Source organism: Limulus polyphemus, unplaced genomic scaffold (assembly GCF_000517525.1).
Source record: "Limulus polyphemus unplaced genomic scaffold, Limulus_polyphemus-2.1.2 Scaffold1384, whole genome shotgun sequence".
NCBI lineage: Eukaryota > Metazoa > Arthropoda > Merostomata > Xiphosura > Limulidae > Limulus > Limulus polyphemus.
In genome coordinates, this window is record NW_013666994.1 from 266,042 (window position 1) to 283,958 (window position 17,917).

At 31.7% G+C, this 17,917-nt stretch overlaps 1 protein-coding gene across 3 annotated transcripts in view; it reads left to right on the forward strand.

The window, feature by feature from the left end:
* LOC106463356 (COP9 signalosome complex subunit 2) overlaps positions 1-17,412 on the forward strand; it is a 44,883-nt gene extending 27,471 nt beyond the window's left edge. The window contains exons 7-14 of one of the 3 annotated variants that reach the window (XR_002611473.1): positions 935-1,004; positions 2,275-2,374; positions 4,575-4,706; positions 5,676-5,773; positions 10,993-11,075; positions 11,669-11,727; positions 13,006-13,423; positions 16,285-17,412. Coding sequence is in view for 2 of the 3 variants with exons in the window: in XM_013923379.2 (XP_013778833.1) it covers positions 935-1,004; positions 2,275-2,374; positions 4,575-4,706; positions 5,676-5,773; positions 10,993-11,075; positions 11,669-11,727; positions 13,006-13,150 (687 nt within the window). In the remaining variant the exon portion in view is untranslated. Of the gene's footprint in view, positions 1-934; positions 1,005-2,274; positions 2,375-4,574; positions 4,707-5,675; positions 5,774-6,949; positions 7,015-10,992; positions 11,076-11,668; positions 11,728-13,005; positions 14,553-16,284 lie in introns of those variants that run through there. The other 2 variants (XM_013923379.2, XM_022390839.1) reach the window with 2 other exon arrangements.
* The last annotated feature ends 505 nt before the right edge of the window (positions 17,413-17,917 follow it).

Genomic DNA, 17,917 nt, shown 5'->3' on the forward strand with positions numbered 1-17,917 from the left:
TACACTCACAAAAAAGAAACCTATCATTCTATAGGTATTTATGGAACTTGTAGCATTCCGCCTCAATTTAATTCTTCATATTGTTAACTGACACTGGGCAGCTTGTACATAATTGAATAAATAAAGTTGTTTAAACAATTGTTTAACAACATTCGTAGTAGTGTCCAGGGTCACTGATGAGGAGTGGAATTCTCCGAAACTAGTCTGGCACACCCCCCAATGAAAGAATATATCATTCCAAGTTTTTATTTTTTGTTAAACAAATGTTTAAACAACTTTATTTATTCAACTCTCTGAAAATATATGGAGATGAGCCTGTATAGGGTTTCAGCATTGCAGAGATAGAGATAACATCTGTTTATTTTAGTCAACAACTGACCAGAATCTTTTAGTGTAGGAGTTCTCAAACTGTTAAGGTATTGAGTAACTATAGATTCACTGGGAGTGGGGGCTCAGTTTTAGTAACCACTCTATTGATGCCAACAGCAACAATAGAGTGGTTATATCAGAAACAAACAAAAAGTAACTTTTGTTTCTAGTTTAAAATTAGGTATAGTAGCTATTAAAAATAACAAAATGTTATTTTTTATTTCCTTACAAAAAATAAATTTGATAAGAATAATTGTCACCCCTTTCAGGAAAATGTTGCCAATCTTAACTTGGTTTGGCTTAGGAGCACCTATTGATTATATTGCTTTTACCATATTATATTAAAGATAATTTATTATTAAGTTTCTTTTATTTGGTTAATATATATAAAAAGGTGTGCACTGTTAAGGACAAAAATTAATATGATAATTTTTACATTTACATATAAAGTACATTTGATTTGAAAATATAGTACAATAAAATATGAGTTTTGTAATTTGAGTTAGAAAAATTAATAATTAATTTCAAAAAATTTTAACATATATTTTTATATTCTTGTCACCAGAAACTCTATGAACAGTCCCTCCACATCAAGTCAGCCATTCCTCACCCACTCATTATGGGAGTGATTAGAGGTAACATATATTTTTATATTCTTGTCACCAGAAACTCTATGAACAGTCCCTCCACATCAAGTTAGCCATTCCTCACCCCCTCATTATGTGAGTGATTAGAGGTAACATATAGTTTTATGACTTCTTCCCTCACCACTTAATTATGGGAGTGATTAGAGGTAACATATAGTTTTATGACTTCTTCCCTCACCACTTAATTATGGGAGTGATTAGAGGTAACATATAGTTTTATGACTTCTTCCCTCACCCCTTAATTATGGGAGTGATTAGAGGTAACATAATTTTATGACTTTGTCCTCACCCCTTAATTATGGGAGTGATTAGAGGTAACATATAGTTTTATGACTTTGTCCTCACCCCTTAATTATAGGAGTGATTAGAGGTAACATGTAGTTTTATGACTTCTTGTCCTCACCTCTTCATTTTGGGAGTTATTAGAGATAATAAATAATTGTAAGACTTTTTTGTTTTGTTTTTAACCATTTCTTACAGAATGACTGGAGATAAAACTTCCTTTCTTCACTTGCTCATTATTTAGTGATACGAGGTAACATTTAATCGCAAGACTTCTTGTCTTCACCCCATTATCATGCAATTGATCATAGGTTACAATTTTTCTATCAAAACAGAAAACTATTCCTGATACAGTTCTTGTTATTTCTTTAAAAGGATTACTCTTTCTTATAATGAAGTTTAGAGGCAAGAACCCCTTACCAAATTTCTGCATGCTTTCTTGTATATTCTAGGATTTAAAAAATTGTCAATGGGTGTTGTTAACTAGCAGATAACCCATGTTTAGCTTTGTTCAAGATTCAACAAAGAAACAAACGGCCTAAAACTTGTGATCAAAATCATCTTAACTGCAGATTTGTTTTCATATTCCTTTTAATATGGTCATTTTGGATCCAAATCAGAGATGTGTAAAAATAGCATTTCAGATCTATCTTTTGTGTCCCACAGGTCACTGTTCAAGAAGCCTTTTGTTCACTTCCCAAACTCTTTGTAATACTTTAAAAGTTACACTTTAAATGGCAAATCATTAGAAGCCAATAAGCCTAAAATTTAAGATAATTATATCAAAAAATTATGCAGATACTCTTTAGTAATTTGTTCTGAGTTCTATGCAGTTTGATTAAGTATATCTACTGTGAGAAGGAGAAAGTCAAGGAATATCAGTGAATCACTCCAGTCTGGAAAGGGTTAATGTGTGTTTAGAACAATATCTATACTAAAATAATATTTTCTGGTCTTTCTGTGCTTTTATATGTAGAATGTGGTGGAAAGATGCATCTACGAGAAGGGGAGTACGAAAAGGCTCACACTGATTTCTTTGAAGCTTTCAAAAATTATGATGAATCGGGTAGCCCAAGGTTGGTTGACTTTTGTGGATTTTTAAATATGGGTATAACACATATGAATTTAAAATATTTTAACTGTCTTTATCTACCATCTAGCAAAACCGTGATTAAAGAAATTAGTATGGAGATATTTATTTATAAATGTTGGCATTGAAAAAAACTCAATAAAACTGCATACTGCATTTGAAGAGTTTTTGAAAGAATACATTAGTTGTTTCATGCAGTGATAAATTAGTTGTGTTAAATAAAAGTGTTAGCTCAGCATATAGGATTATTCTATTGTGTCTTGGAGTCTAAAAATTATACAGACGTAAAACTTTAGTTCATTTATTGACTTGTAATTATCTTGTTACTCAAAATCTATTTGTGCTAGGTGTGTAACTTTCCTTTGCCATTTGTTACTGAGTTAGACCAGTTTCAGGGAATTTCACAACCATATCAGTGATGCTATACAATAACAAGTTGGAAATCAACACTGGGCCTCTTGTACTGATGATCTGTAAATTATATCTATGGTGTTTAACTTGTCTCTTACTTACCATACATAATCTATACTTATATAAGTATTTAAAGAATATACAGCACTTGTTCTACTGATTTAAATATTCCAAATTATTCATTAGACAAACTGTTTTTTCTCTTTTGATCAAAAGTTATAATTTTCACCAAGAAAGAAACATAAAGCCCAGTTTGTTATTCATTCACCATTTGCCTTTCAGTTAGATTATTTAAGGGGAATTCCAGCCTTATTCAGTAACCCTCAGAGAGCTCAAACTCTATATTGCTAATTTACAAACCAACACTATGCTAGTTTTTCTTGATTTACCCTAGTTAATAATGAGGATTAGAATTCCTGAAAATCGCTCTAACTCAGTGACAAGTAGGGAATCAAGTGATGGGCTGGATGTCACATTTTTTTCCTGCCAAGATTTGTAATTTTTGTCAAGATAGAAAAATAATTACATTACCTTAAGTAGCTTGTCCAGTGATTAATTTAGAGAATCATCTAATAGGGTTAATGTCATGTATCCGTTAGATACCTATATAAATATTGGCTAAATAAGATGATTAAAGGATAAGTAGAACATCATGCACTATATATATACTGATCTGCAGTTTCTAATACAATGTCAATTAACTGAATGTGCACGTCCCCATATTGACTATAATTCCAAATTTCTAATGTGTATCTACATGGAATACGGGCAAGCTTTGAGTAAAATGTACAAATTTGTTTTACACAAAAAATCCGATATGTTACAAAAGTATTTGTACTCAAGATATATCTGTGGATTGATGGCGTCAGTCTGACTCGAACTCGGACAAATCGAAGTACAAGGTAATGTTTATGTGAAGGTTAGAAATACTTTTATCCATCGTACAGTTTGCTTATTACATTTGCATAACTTCCAGAATCTTCAAAATGCATATCTACAGTTTTTCAGTATCCCTATTTATTATATCTGGTATTTACTCTTCTCTGCACTAAATAAGCAATGTAGAGTAAAATGAACAATTGATAACTCTGACATCATTAATATCTTGTTCAATGTCACACTGTAAAATGTAAAAACTTTGAACCCCACACCTGCACATGATGTTAACACAAGTCTTTAGCCCAAATAGTTTTTGAGTAAAAGATGGATTAAAAATCAGAGGGCTCACCTTATGACCAAATGTTGTGTATAGTTTTTGGCCACTTGAAGTATTCAAACTGAAAGTTTATTGTTTTCAAGAAGAACAATATATTTCAAGTTTTGTGTAAATTGGAATTGTTAGACATACCACATATTGAGTGATTTGTCATAACTCATTTGTGCACTGAACTAAAATATCTATAATTATCTTTTACACAATTTCTGTAATATAATTTTTTTTAGTTATTTATAGATATCATCTTAAAAGCTTCTTCACATGAAATAACACTAAAGTTTATGTGGTTGGATTTGAAGAAGAAAAAAAACAGTTAAAAATTCAGTGAAATCACTTAAAGCTCTACTATACTGTTGAAAAAAGCTAGTGGATATTTATACCCATTTTAATAAACTGTAAGTAGATGTAGCACTTTATTAATATTATTATAATAAATGATTTAAGAAACATTCAGTATTAAACTTCTAAACTACTAATATTTTGTGAACAATTAAGTTTTTAGATTGGGAAGTGTTAGCTAAGTTTCATTAAAACTGTAAAATATTGAACTTATCTGTAGGAGAACGACATGTCTCAAATACTTAGTACTAGCAAACATGTTGATGAAATCTGGAATTAATCCCTTTGACTCCCAAGAAGCCAAGCCATATAAAAATGACCCAGAAATTTTGGCAATGACGAATTTAGTGAGGTAAGATGAACATCAATAAAGAAATATAAAACTTAGAGCTAATTCCATGAAGTAATATTAAAATGAATTCAAGTTGCTTTTTAATTTGTTCTATATAATGTAGCATTATGCTTAAAAACAAACAACTTGTTCTATAATTCACTGTCTGCTTCCTTTTATATTTAATAAAAATACTATTTTTAGAAACATATATTTCATGGTTCATTTATTTTACTAATGATTATATTTTTGTATTATATGTTCTTAAAATTCAATGTTACAATTTGACTAAATCATGTAAATTAAAAGCACTTAATGCTCTATCCTTTAATTATATCTGCAATTGTAAAATATGCCATTATTAAAAGATTTAGGCTTGTCCAAATTACGAATCTAAGAATTCATGGTCCATGTCCCATTGTAACAAAACTACACTTTGAGATGTGGTTGTAATGAGAGAGTGATGGTTAAATTACACTATTCAGTCAGACTAGAATATCTCTTTAGGTTGACAGCGTGTGTTTTTGGATAGTTACCTTCTCTCAAGAATATTATTTAAAGATTATGGATGGCTGTGCACAGATAACCTTTATGTAGCTTTGCATGAAAATTCTAAGAAAACAAACAGTTAACAGAGTTAAAAAACTTAGACTTGCACCAGTCATCATGTAAATTGTCATAGCTTAGACCTACTGCAAAGCTCCTGTATGTTGTAAAGAAATCGTGCAGATAAAAATGTCTAAACAGTTACATCTACACATATTATTTAAAGTCCGAATGATCAACAACACTAATATGTATCTTAAGTGTTGTATATTTAGATTATTTTAATATATTTAATTCTTTGTTAACATGTGAAGTTTAAATCAGTCTTTGAAACTAATTTTCGAGAATTGATTCCAAAGTGAATATTCTGAATAGGAACACTGAAGTAATTTACATCCAACAGTCCTCCTACTCATCTTTACACTGTTTTACTTTCTTTTACAGTTCTTATCAAAATAATGACATCAAAGAATTTGAGAAAATCCTTAAAACAAATAGGAAAAATATAATGGATGACCCTTTTATAATAGAGCACATAGAAGGTTTGTATTTTGTTCCTTTATCATACAGTACACAAAAGGTATGTACTTTGTTTTGTTATCACAGAAAATGAGTAAAAGGAATGTTCATAAAGAAACAGGATTTTTATTCCCATATGTTTGATATGAGTGCATTGTCATTGTGCTGCTAGCAGTATTATGTATTATGAGTTTCCAAAATAGGTGTCTCACAACATAAAGTGGCAAGTGAAAGTGACATTGGTTTTAACACTATGTTCTAATGACAAATTTAAAGAAGGAATATGAAAAGGCTTTGGGTATACAACAACAATTATAATATGTGTTTGGCAATGAATTGGATCTTGTTGATCCTCTCATGGACAATACCTCCGACGGTTAATGTTCATCAAGTGGCTGTAAACAGTTTCATTTGTTATATAACACTTAAATTTTATTCTATTAGTATGTTGAAACTCTTGGACTGATGGAGGAGATGAATTGTGCTTTAAAGGACTACATGTAGCAATCCTTTCAAAATAGGTCTGGTGGTTAGGGTGCTTGACTGGCAATCTGCAGTTTGTGGGATTTAAGCCCATCCCCGAACATGCTTACCATTTCAGTCATAGGGCCATTATAACATAGTGGTCATTCTCATTCACTGATCAATTCTACAAACAATAACAACAGCTTAAAAATATGCTGGTACTTGGTTGTTTTATTATTCATGTAGATACCAACAACAAATGAAGAAGTTCCAAAAAAACTTGAAATTCCTTTTAGAATTTCCTTAAAATGTCTTAATTTGTTGGAAACAAAAGCAAAAGTGCTGAAAGTTATTTATTGCACTTCCAATATCTAACTCACTTGAACACTTAACCCTTTCTGGGCTGGAGGGGTGTCACTGATATGCCCTAATTTTTTCCTTGTCACAGTGGTAATACTTAACCAAATTGCTTAAAACTTGAAAAACTTTCTAAGTAGTATCTAGTTTTGGTTTTAAAAGTTAATATATATATTTTTAATTAATTTTTATGTTGTAAAATTTTCAAAAGTTCATTGAGACTGTTTTGAAAAAAGTATTAAAAATGCTTCATCTCTTTTAAAATTCAAAATTTTTCTACCATTGATCAGAAAATTTGATTGAAAATATCCAATCAATTTCATCTTGAATGATAATCACTCAGATATTTGCTTGATACTTTATTTTGCCAATTGCAGAAACTCGCAAAGATTTATTGGTGACCTAGGACCTGACCTTTCAAAATGACATCTGGTCAGACTAGGTAAAAATATTTTTGCTAACAATATTGTTGGTCCAAATAAACATATCTAATAAATGTATTTTCTTTCCAATAAATTATAAGTTATTTTATTTGTGTGCACCTTTGAATATGGTTAACTGAAAAATAATATTCAATAAGAATTTCAGTCAACATATTCCCTGAACCTAATAAGGCTTATCTACCATCTTCTGAACTTCCCATTAGTATCCATTGTTCTTCTCTGCAGGAGCTAGGTCTTGACACTTTCCCACAGAACCATAAGTTACTTCACACAGCATTTTATTGACATAAATAGTTTATAACCTGCTCTATCCAATGGTATTTATACTTTGCCTGTAGCATTCTTCAAAGCTGAGTTGTTGTTCTGATCACATGCTATGAGGTAATAAAAGGTCAGAAACAAGAGGCTGTTCTAATAAAAATTGGAGAAAGAGAAAGAAAATCACCTGATAAACAAAACCTTGATAATTATATTCGTGAGGGGAGATAGTTTCCTATAAAATATAAACTTGTGTTTTGTGTGAACAGGAATTTCTAAAAAACAATTTATTAATGTGTTGTTTGCAGACAAGGCTTCTTGGAGCTGTGCAAATATGTACGTTTGAACATTTTTCTCTGAAAATTATACTAAATGTTAACATATGAAAAAATATTGATTCTAAAGTATGTTTGTGTATGAAATTGTTGAAATTAAGTTAGGAGTATTAGTTTTACTTAAAATTTGATATGCAGGGGTGCACTCAGCACTTTAAAGTGGTCTGAAAAGTGTTAATTAATTCCTGCAGAATATGCCTTGTGTTATTTTAGTGGTGGTAACATATGTGAGAGGTTTGCTTTTCATATTATTTCATTCTTCAAAATTCTTCATTTATGTTTATTACTATAACTAATCAAGTTGTATGATCAGTTCTTGTTGCAATTATGCAAGTTTTCACAGAAATCTGATATGTTTATTTTCTATTTCCACATCTCAGTGTTTTTTCTGTGTTCTGGATATATATTTAGTTTGTTTCTGCTTTGAAATTTAGTTGCACCATGGAAGTTACAATAGAGTATTCTAACACAGTATTTGATTGGTGAATGGTGCAAGTAACACTGTTTTATCCAACCAGATCTTGTGTAACAACTATGAAATTGGAATAGAGACATGGTGGAATAGGCTGATGCTACTTTTGATAAAAATTTTTTTGCTCATATGAAAGGATCAATGCATGGTTTGGAGCAACTAATTAAGCAAATGGGTACTGCCTTCTGCCTTTTGTGTTCTTCAAACTGTTGTGGCTGTGACTGGGTAAGTTATCTTTTCCATATATATTTGTCCCTCCAGGGACATGTCCCATTTAGAATTTAGATCCAGCTTAGTGGCAAGCGTTGCCTGTCCATACAAGACAGTACTAACCCACGGACTTACATGGGTAAAGCAGAAGGGGATAGCTACTCACCCCTGCTGTCCTTTCGATTGAATAAATCAGGGGTGATCTGCTTTTCAATATACGGTTTTCATGGTCACTTGTTGCACTGTCTCCAGTGTTGGCATTCCTCCAGATTCTCCATCATGTTTCATCTCCCTTGTTTTTCTAGCAGAGTATGGGAGTCCTTGCCACTTTCCAGATCCGAGTCACTGGGGTGGTGGATCATAAAGGTGTCTTCCTGAATGTGATTGCTTCCATTCAGTAGAGAGTAGAGCAGTGATGTTCTACTGTTTAGGTGATGTGTGGTCCTCCAATCATGTGCTCCATCTCTGTATGGTGGGCTCCGTGGATTGATGTTGCAGCCAACTTGTGTGTGATTCTATCCGGAGGGTGAGGTTGCTTATAATTTATGGATGCAATTCACTTCTATGCAGAGTTACCCGGAAGTTGGTATGGTGCTCACACCTTTGTGCGGTCCTATCCGGAAGAGGATGTTGCTTTGCAGTTGATCCGTCACATTGCAGTACACCCCTTTATTTGTGATCCCTCATCCTACCATCACATGGATGTCAGTTCCCAGTGGCTGGTTTTGGATTTAGAGCAAGACAAATCAACATAAGTGCTCATACATGTGTTGCTTGTGTTTCCTCTTCCTCACTTAATTTGCCTCATGATCACAAACTCCATGCAGTGGGTCTGGAGGTTAATGTTGTGCCCAGCTTTTGTGTGGTTCTGTCTGGAGGATGAGGTGGTTATAATTTTCATCCATCCACTTCTGTGCATTGGACCCAGATGGTGGCATTGCACTCCAACTTCTGTGCAGTCCTATCCAGGGGATAATGTTTAATGATGCAACTGTGCTCCCTCTTGCACTCCACCTCAAGGAGTTTCGTGGCCTAAGGATGATTTTGCGCAGTGGGGTGCCAGTCTGATTGAGTTCGAGTTTGATGTGACCTGCCACATGGGCACATCTCTTACTGCTATCATTTGGATGTTGGATTCTCGGATGTATGGTTGGTTGTGGATTTGAGCACGTGTCTGTTTTGTAAATAGGTTTGCACAGTATATACTTTTGTTCTACTGAACTTGAGGTGAAGACAGTGTGAACTCTCTTCCTACCATGGATCGCAGGTTATATTCCTGATACTGATTGATTTTGGACTGAAGTTTACCTCCCATGTACAGTCTGTTGCACCCTATCCACTCTACACCTTGGAGCACATCCATTTTAGCTTTCCCCAACATTACTGTTTGTAGATGTTTCTTCTACAGTCTTTCTTCAGCAGGATTGAGATTATGATACACTATGGTTTAGAGTCAAATCCAACCATTTTTCTCTCCATTTTGGTTGTGCTCCTCTCTTTTTCCACTTGGGTATGTGACACCTTTCCACACTGTTTGCAGAGTATACCTGGTACAGAAGTGGTGCAGTTTCCCACATATGTTCCTCTACTACGGAGATCACAATTCTTGGGTGTTCTTTAGACGCTTTTAAGGATGCTTATTTCTAGCCTTTGCACCTGTCCCTCCATCTATTCAGTGTGGGATTCTAGCTATATATGTGAGAGGAGGTAATGTACCGTATCAAAAGTTATAATTTTCCAATACTGAAAATATATTTCTGATAGGTATTTACATCCTCTCAAACTTCCAATCTTTCCTCCCCACTGAAAACTGATGCTTCATTTTCTGCTTGAACTCAAAGTTATAAATTGGTAGAATTGAATAGAGAGAGTCACGTGTGTCAGGAGGGTGTTTCAAACTCCTATTGGTGGAGAGTTGTTGCATGAGGATTTACATGCGAGATGCAGTTGAACCATGATAATCGTGGGAGTGCATATAGAGGGCATCACTGAATGAGAATAGCTATATATGTGAGAGGAGGTAAGTACCTGTTGGAAATACATTTGCAGTATAGGAAAATTATAACATTTCATTATAACTGTAGTATAATTATCTTATTGTACAGTATATATATCTGTCAGATTAAGTCACCCAAAAATAACAGAAAAAAGTGGTTGTTCTGTGTTACACATTGTCCTAAAAATGAAGAGACATGCTGTAAATTTTCAGTGTCTTCATCCATTCTTATATATAAACGCCAGTGTCTGTGTGAAATGCAACTTAAGTACCTTTACAAACTAAAATATGGTGCCACAATACATTTTTCACCTTTGGTAGTTTTTTAACAAATTTAGTAAAAAAAATTTATAAGCATTTTTATGAAATGTTATACCTTCATGGACTTGTCCTTGACTCTTCAATCCTATAAATGGAGAAAGAAATTGATATTTTCTACATTGTTTTTCTTTCATGAAAAAATATGATTCGTATGTTTATGGGATACTTGATTATTGTAAATGCCTTTTGTTCACTAAATTATTTCTTTGCATACGAGACCCAAAACTCAAACGGTATCGAATAATTCACTATTCTTCTTCCTGAAGAAAAATAGTTCACTGTTTGAAAGCACTCAAGTTTTGGGTCTCATTTGAAAACTGCTACAACTTTTGTATGTAATCCTGTGTGTTAATTTCTTAGTAAGAATTTATTTATTTTTTTTCAGATTTACTCAGAAATATTCGAACTCAGGTCTTAATCAAACTAATCACACCATACACCAGGATACATATACCCTTTATTTCTAAGGTGAGAAATAATTAACATGGAAGCTTAATACAGATACGTACATTTATACTGAATAATCTCTCACATTTTACTCACTTTAAATGATTTGTAAAAATAAAATTAGCAAAAAGTAAAAGTTATTATTGTAATATGAATTAATATTTAAACTTTCCATCAGAAGTTTGTTTAGAAATGTTTCAAGATTAAAGTTCAAATAAAGTCATGGATTGGTTTTATTGTGAACTCCATACATTTCAGATATTTTTAGGATACTCTAAAAGATAACTTTAAACTGTGCAATGCTTTATGAACTGACCAAAAGTTTACTGCAGTAAAATATATTGTTATAAGAAAATGATTTTCTAACTTGTTTTAATAACAAACACAAATATCAAGTACACACGTGAATACTAAAAATAAATGAATGTAGTTACCTTTAAAAAATTTTATTAACATATTTTTTGTTACTTTTAAATGTAGATGAGGAATGAATTACTTTTGACATTCCTGGCATTTATTCACCACATATAATATTATTGACTGCTAAAATGTTCATTGTGATTTTTTTATCTTGTCTAATGAGTTTGACTTGTGAAAAATATTGTCTTTTTTAGGAATTGAATATTGATGCACCAGATGTAGAAAATCTATTAGTGTCTTGTATATTAGACAAGTAAGTATCTATGTGTTTGTGGAACTAATTTTATTTTGAGACAATGGATATATTGATTGTCTTTCACTATATCATTAAAATACATAATACTAATAATGAAATGTTCTACTAGACAGATTGGTATATTTTTTATTGCTCTTTCCTGTCATATTTCAAGGTGCTGTAATAATTTACTTGTTGGGTGTTAACTTTCCCTTTACCAATGAAATTCCATCCTCAAAGAAGTTCTCAAGACCAATTTTATTTTGTTTCCTGATAATTTATGGTCTGTGAAATTACCTACAATGTTTCATCCAAAGTTTTTCATTTTGTTAGCACCCGTGAATTTTACTTTGTACTAATTAACCACTTATTTGACTTCTGATATGCAAATTCATAGTTTAATAAGAAGAGGTCATGCAAAGTATCACTTGGCTTTGGCTGAATTTAGACTTCATTATTTCTTTGTCTTAAAATATCTTGTATAAAAACCTTATTTGCTCATTACAAATAAATTTTTGGTATTAGTGTACCTGAAGTGTTATGTTAAACAGTTTAGAATCTGTAGTTTGTTTTTAATTACTTGATTCTCATTTCTGAAGAATTTTACCCTCAGCTTTATAAGATAGCCTATCTTTGTTTTTATAAGGTTCTCTTATTTTTAGTGAGTTTGCTCTGTTTTATTTCTATTGCTTGATCTTTTAGAATTTACTTTATAACTACTAAGAAAATAACTTTCTAGAAGAAATTTAAATTTTCCTGAATAGATTTATTGCTTGTAAATTAAAACATTAGAAAAAAGTTACATTTACATTTAAAATAAACAGTATTACATGTTTCAAGATCTCTAAATAAAAAATTCAATGGCTGGAGTAATTAGATCTACATTTATCATATCATTAACCTTCCAAAAATTAGGTTTTTATTCTGTTTTTTGAATGGAAGATAAAATTCTAAATGAAGCAAAGTGTCTGAGTTCTTAAAATATTTTTGTCAATAATAATTTAATATGACTTGCGTAAGAAATATGTTACTTTTGTTACAAGTGGTTATTGAGCTCAAAAATATTCTTAATAGCATTTTTACTTTTACATTGGACTAAAAAATGTTACAAAAATTAATATGCTATCTTAGTACAAGACTTTAAAAATACAATGATTATGGTCTGTTTAATAATTTTGTAGTGTAGTTTATAATGTTTTTTTTATATTATGAATTGTGTCGTCTTATATAAAAGTAGAGTATGTGTTATGAATCAATCTCTGTTGAGTAATTTTTTTATGATTTAAATTAAATCAGCACAATCCAAGGTCGAATTGATCAGGTCAACCACATCTTAGAACTGGACAAAAAGACACAAGGAGCAGCAAGGTATAATGCTTTGGAGAAGTGGACTGTCCAGTTGTCAACATTACATCAGACAATTATTAATAAAATGGCATAGCTAGTTCACACATCTCTTGTCATTCAGGCTTAAACTTGTGTTAAGAACTAAATGATTTGACTCAAACCACCCCATCCTCTAGATGTAAACAGTGTGGTTGGTCAACATTGCTAGAACCAAAAGGTTTGGAAAAATGGTGGAAAATCTCTACTCTTGCATCACTGAAATGATGTTTTGAGATCATCCAGAAGGTCCATTTCATCTTTCTTATACTTAACACAGTCTTGGAGCAGTTGGTGTTCCTGATAGTCATTCGTTTTTGACCCACAGCAGGTATTCACCTTTATTTACCATCTTTGCTTATTGTCTATTGAGGCATTATTTATTTGTTTATCCTTATAAAGTACATTGCATTTTGGCATAACATAAACTATTTGTGACAGGCTCAAAACAAAGCATTTTGATAGATGTTCTAGCATTCATTTTCTTATGATTTTTTTTTGTAGTTCTGTTAGAAACAATCACGTGTGATTTGTTGGTAAAAAAAAGTAATGTACTTTTATTTCATTCATCTCAGGCAAACTTAATATTTAAGATAGCAGTAAAAGAAAAGATTGTGGATGGTGAAAGTAATATAATGACTTGAATAACAGTTCTTGTGTGTATTGAAAGTTCAGAACAGCTATTACATGTAAGTATACATTTTAAAATAAAAAGTAATCTCAGCATGACAAACTTCTGAAGTTTGAATGTGCTTCAAACAAATCTATATATAATTTATTTCTTTGATAAGTCATGTTTTGACACCCCTTCTTTCCTGATTACATATACAAAACGAAAAATTTGTTTTAAAATTCACATCTTGAAAGGTCCTATTAGTGCTCTGTAATATATTCACTTCTTTCATATGTTGATGTTAGAGGATAAAATGTCTAGCAAAAGTATATTATTAATAGTAAATGTGTGACATTTTTAACAGACATTAAGGACAAGTCAGGAAACATCTGTCAGTTTCTTACAAGGCCTGTTCACAACTTACTTTGTACCATGTGGGTTTTAGCTCTAAGTTATCAAACAATGTTTAAAGTTAACATGTTTAAATATTAAAGTCTTATTTTGTTTCTCACTCTTTGAAAGTTAATGGAATTTGTGTTTGGGTATCAGTATTGTATGTAGACAGGTTAAAAATGATAATAGAAAACTTGTGTTGTTAATAATCTTTGCATCTACTTGTTTTTAATAAGAAACATTATAATGGTAGAATGTAAGCTGAAACTTTTGAAACATATATAAAAAAACCTGTGCAATTTTGCATTATCGTACATTTCTCAGTGCCATAACCATTTAATAAAATTTTGATGATTGAAGTGCAAAAAAAAGTAGAACATTGGTTTGAATATTTACAATCTCAGTGGTTAATTTATTCCAAGAATTGTTACTTAGTCTACTATAATTAGGGATTTTTCATCAATATATGAATTCTTCTAAATACAAAACACTGGAATCTCGTAGGGGTGCTGACTCAAAACAGTAAGAAATTAATTTTAAGCTTCTTAAAATGTAATGAAAATTTTATGTTAATATTATTTTCCTTCACATTAACTTTTTTGAGTCCTTTACTCTATGAAATTGCAGTAAAAGTATGCAGGAAATCTGGGTGCATATAATAATTTCCCTACATTCTTGTTTTAGGCTATAAGAGAGCTAGAGGAGATTTATCTCTAGCTTGTACACAGAAATGTGTCATTGGTTGAAACAAGAATATTATTCTGCATAGGTTGCTTATAAACTTAAGAAAACTTCTCCACAGCATTTGTATTTTAATTTACTTTTCTTGTATAACTTTTAAATTATCAACTCGTTGTTAGACTGTTCTCTACCAGTTGGGTCCAGATATTAATTAAAAATTAACCAAAATACATCACAGTTATCAACTTAGACTGTTCTCTACCAGTGGGGTCCAGATATTAAGTAAAACTAACCAAATTATATCACAATTATCAACTTGTTAGACTGTTCTCTACCAGTGGGGTCCAAATATTAAGTAAAAACAAACTGAAATACATCACTGATTTGTGATTTACTCCAGCAGTAAGTAGTGTGATCAATTGATGATATTTTTTTTTACTTTGGTGTGTGTGACTAACAATAAAATCATGGATCCACAAATAGCTTGGTGCATAAATAGCTTAGAAAAAGTGTTTGAAAATCTTAATGACCCATATGGATCTTGTCGTTAACTTTACAGGCTCGAAAAACTTTCATGAGTATGAACATGATTATTCTGTCTCATCCTTTCTTGAAACAGAGAAAATTATAAAAGGACCATTATGTTATAAAGAAAAACATGATATTTTGTTGTTATCGTCTCAACAGTTCAGTATTTTAATTGGCAAATTATTTACATATTAGGTAACAATGATGAAAAAGTGATTTTGGAATCTTTGCATGAATATAGTACAATATCCTATATTAATTCAGGTTGTAGTTTGTATGTATGTATATCTAACTCCTCCCACAGTTTGGGAGCTAGCAGAGCCAAATTGTGCTGGTGGACTCAGGGTACCCTTATCTTTTTATGGCATAGCCCCACCCCCCCTACCAAGTTGGGATTAAAACACCCCCAGAAAATCACCCAGGCATGATGAGTTGGGTCTAAGAGTAGGGTTTTTAGTGTTGTTGAACCAGAAAATGGCATTGAATTTTGTGTATTTGGCCCCTTGAAATCTTGAGGCACCAAGTTTGAAACTGTTCATACCCCCACTCATAAGCTATCAGGACATATGTGCTCAAGTACCATGAGTGGGGTCCCCTAGTGGAACATCAGTAAGTCTATGGACTTACAATGCTAAAATCTAGGGTTCAATTACCAAAAATGGACACAGCAGATAGCCCAGTGTGGCTTTGCTCTAAAACAAACAAATCATAAGTGAGTATTCTAATGTGTTCTTTTCAGGTACAGAAATCCCTTGAGGTAAATAGAGAAGTAATTAGGAATAATGGATAAGCTTGTTTGGTACATTGAGGCCCCATGAATCATGACGGGAGCCTTCAAACTCCTCATTATAGTGCAGGTTTTATGCTAGTTTAGATAATGCTTCATATTGAATAACTTGGCAATCTATAAAGTGTATGCTTCAACCTTCATATATATCTACTGGCTCCCGTGCATTGTCAACTTTCGATATTTTCAGAAAACCAATCATCCTGCTGATGAAGTGAGTTATAAAACGTATAGGACAAAGTAAGTAACGTAAGGCTTTTGAGAATATTTTACTTCACTGTGAGAGATAGACTTCCCTTTCCTTTTCTATTAAAAATGTGTTTAAAAATACCTGTTTCTGTTTTAACAAAATATTACTGAAATATATAAATATGTTAGAACATATGCGGCAATAGAAGTAGCACTGCTACTCCTAGGACGTCAATTATGACTAGGAAGAGTACCGAACTTCTACCAAGGATAAATGCCACCTTTAAAAGAAATCATATTTCATGTTTGTTGTATTTTATGTTTTCTCAGGTTAGTGTTTGAAAAAAAGGAAACGAACTATCATTAACGTTGTTCAGATAACAATAAGATATGCAAACGCGTCCTGAAGTATATATTTGTATAAAATATCAGAACTAAAAATTATGTATATATAAGTTTACAAAAATGCAAGTGATTATGTGAAATCGTTTTACAACATTGAATACTGTTTAAAATTTAAATCTCCAACATGCCTATAGAAACGAGGTATGTTGAAAAATATTAATAATTCAGCTATTAACATGCATAGTGGTTTTACCCAGTCTTGTGTATTCTGAATGTACCACTCGTTAATCTAAAGAAAGTGTGTTTTAGAAGCTTCTATTGCAAAATATCGTTTAAAAAAGTTTTAAAAACTGAGTTTTCCATATTTTACTAGAAATAATAAAGCGTTCCAATACTAGAAATCATTGATGTATTACACGAGAATGATAAAATAAAGAAGGTATATAGTTAGACAAATTCTTAGCCTGAAAAACTGAGTCGTAGTTATGGCTTACACTAACATAATGCTTATAAGATTCCAGTAATCGATACAATTACTCGTACCTTTGGTGGCAACGAATCATATTTTGTAAGGTTATAAATGTATAATACATTCGTATATCTTAGGTGTTGGTTTTGTTTCTTAGTATATAAAAGCACTGATGTGTTCTGTCTTGAAATTAGCAGTTCATCATTTCTTATAAGCATTTTGTGTGGCTAAATTCGGTATTTATTTTATTTAAGAAATTAACATGCCATAGAAAGTTTTCTGAAAATTATAGGATATAAATAAAGTTTGATTGATCAACTCTATGCTTTTTTTTTTATTTATTTACAAATATACTGCTAATGGTGTGTGTATGTATATTCTTTTGCAACTTACTTATTTTTTAGTCTTTGAAAAAGAAACTGTTGGAAGGTAAAGATTAAAAAATGTTGGATTGATACTGTGACAATACCGTTAATTAGAGGCGTCGCTAGGTGCTTAAAAGATTTGGGGCGCGGGAATTTTCGGCGTTTGAAAATGATATTGATCATGGTATTATATTCTGATTTTTAAACCACCAACTGGGGGTTCGGGGCATTGGCAGATAGGATTTGGGCCTGTGTGCCAGTGCCTAACGTCGCCTCTACCATTAATAAGCTATCATCATATTCAGCATAATATATGAGAATTTTTTATCTGAACTTCTCACAATTAAATAAAGAAATAGTAACATAAACGAGAGAATACTCCTTTGCTTTCCAGGAAAGTGTATTGTATATATTCGTGACTATATACTTCAAACATTAAATTATATTTTGTGCTA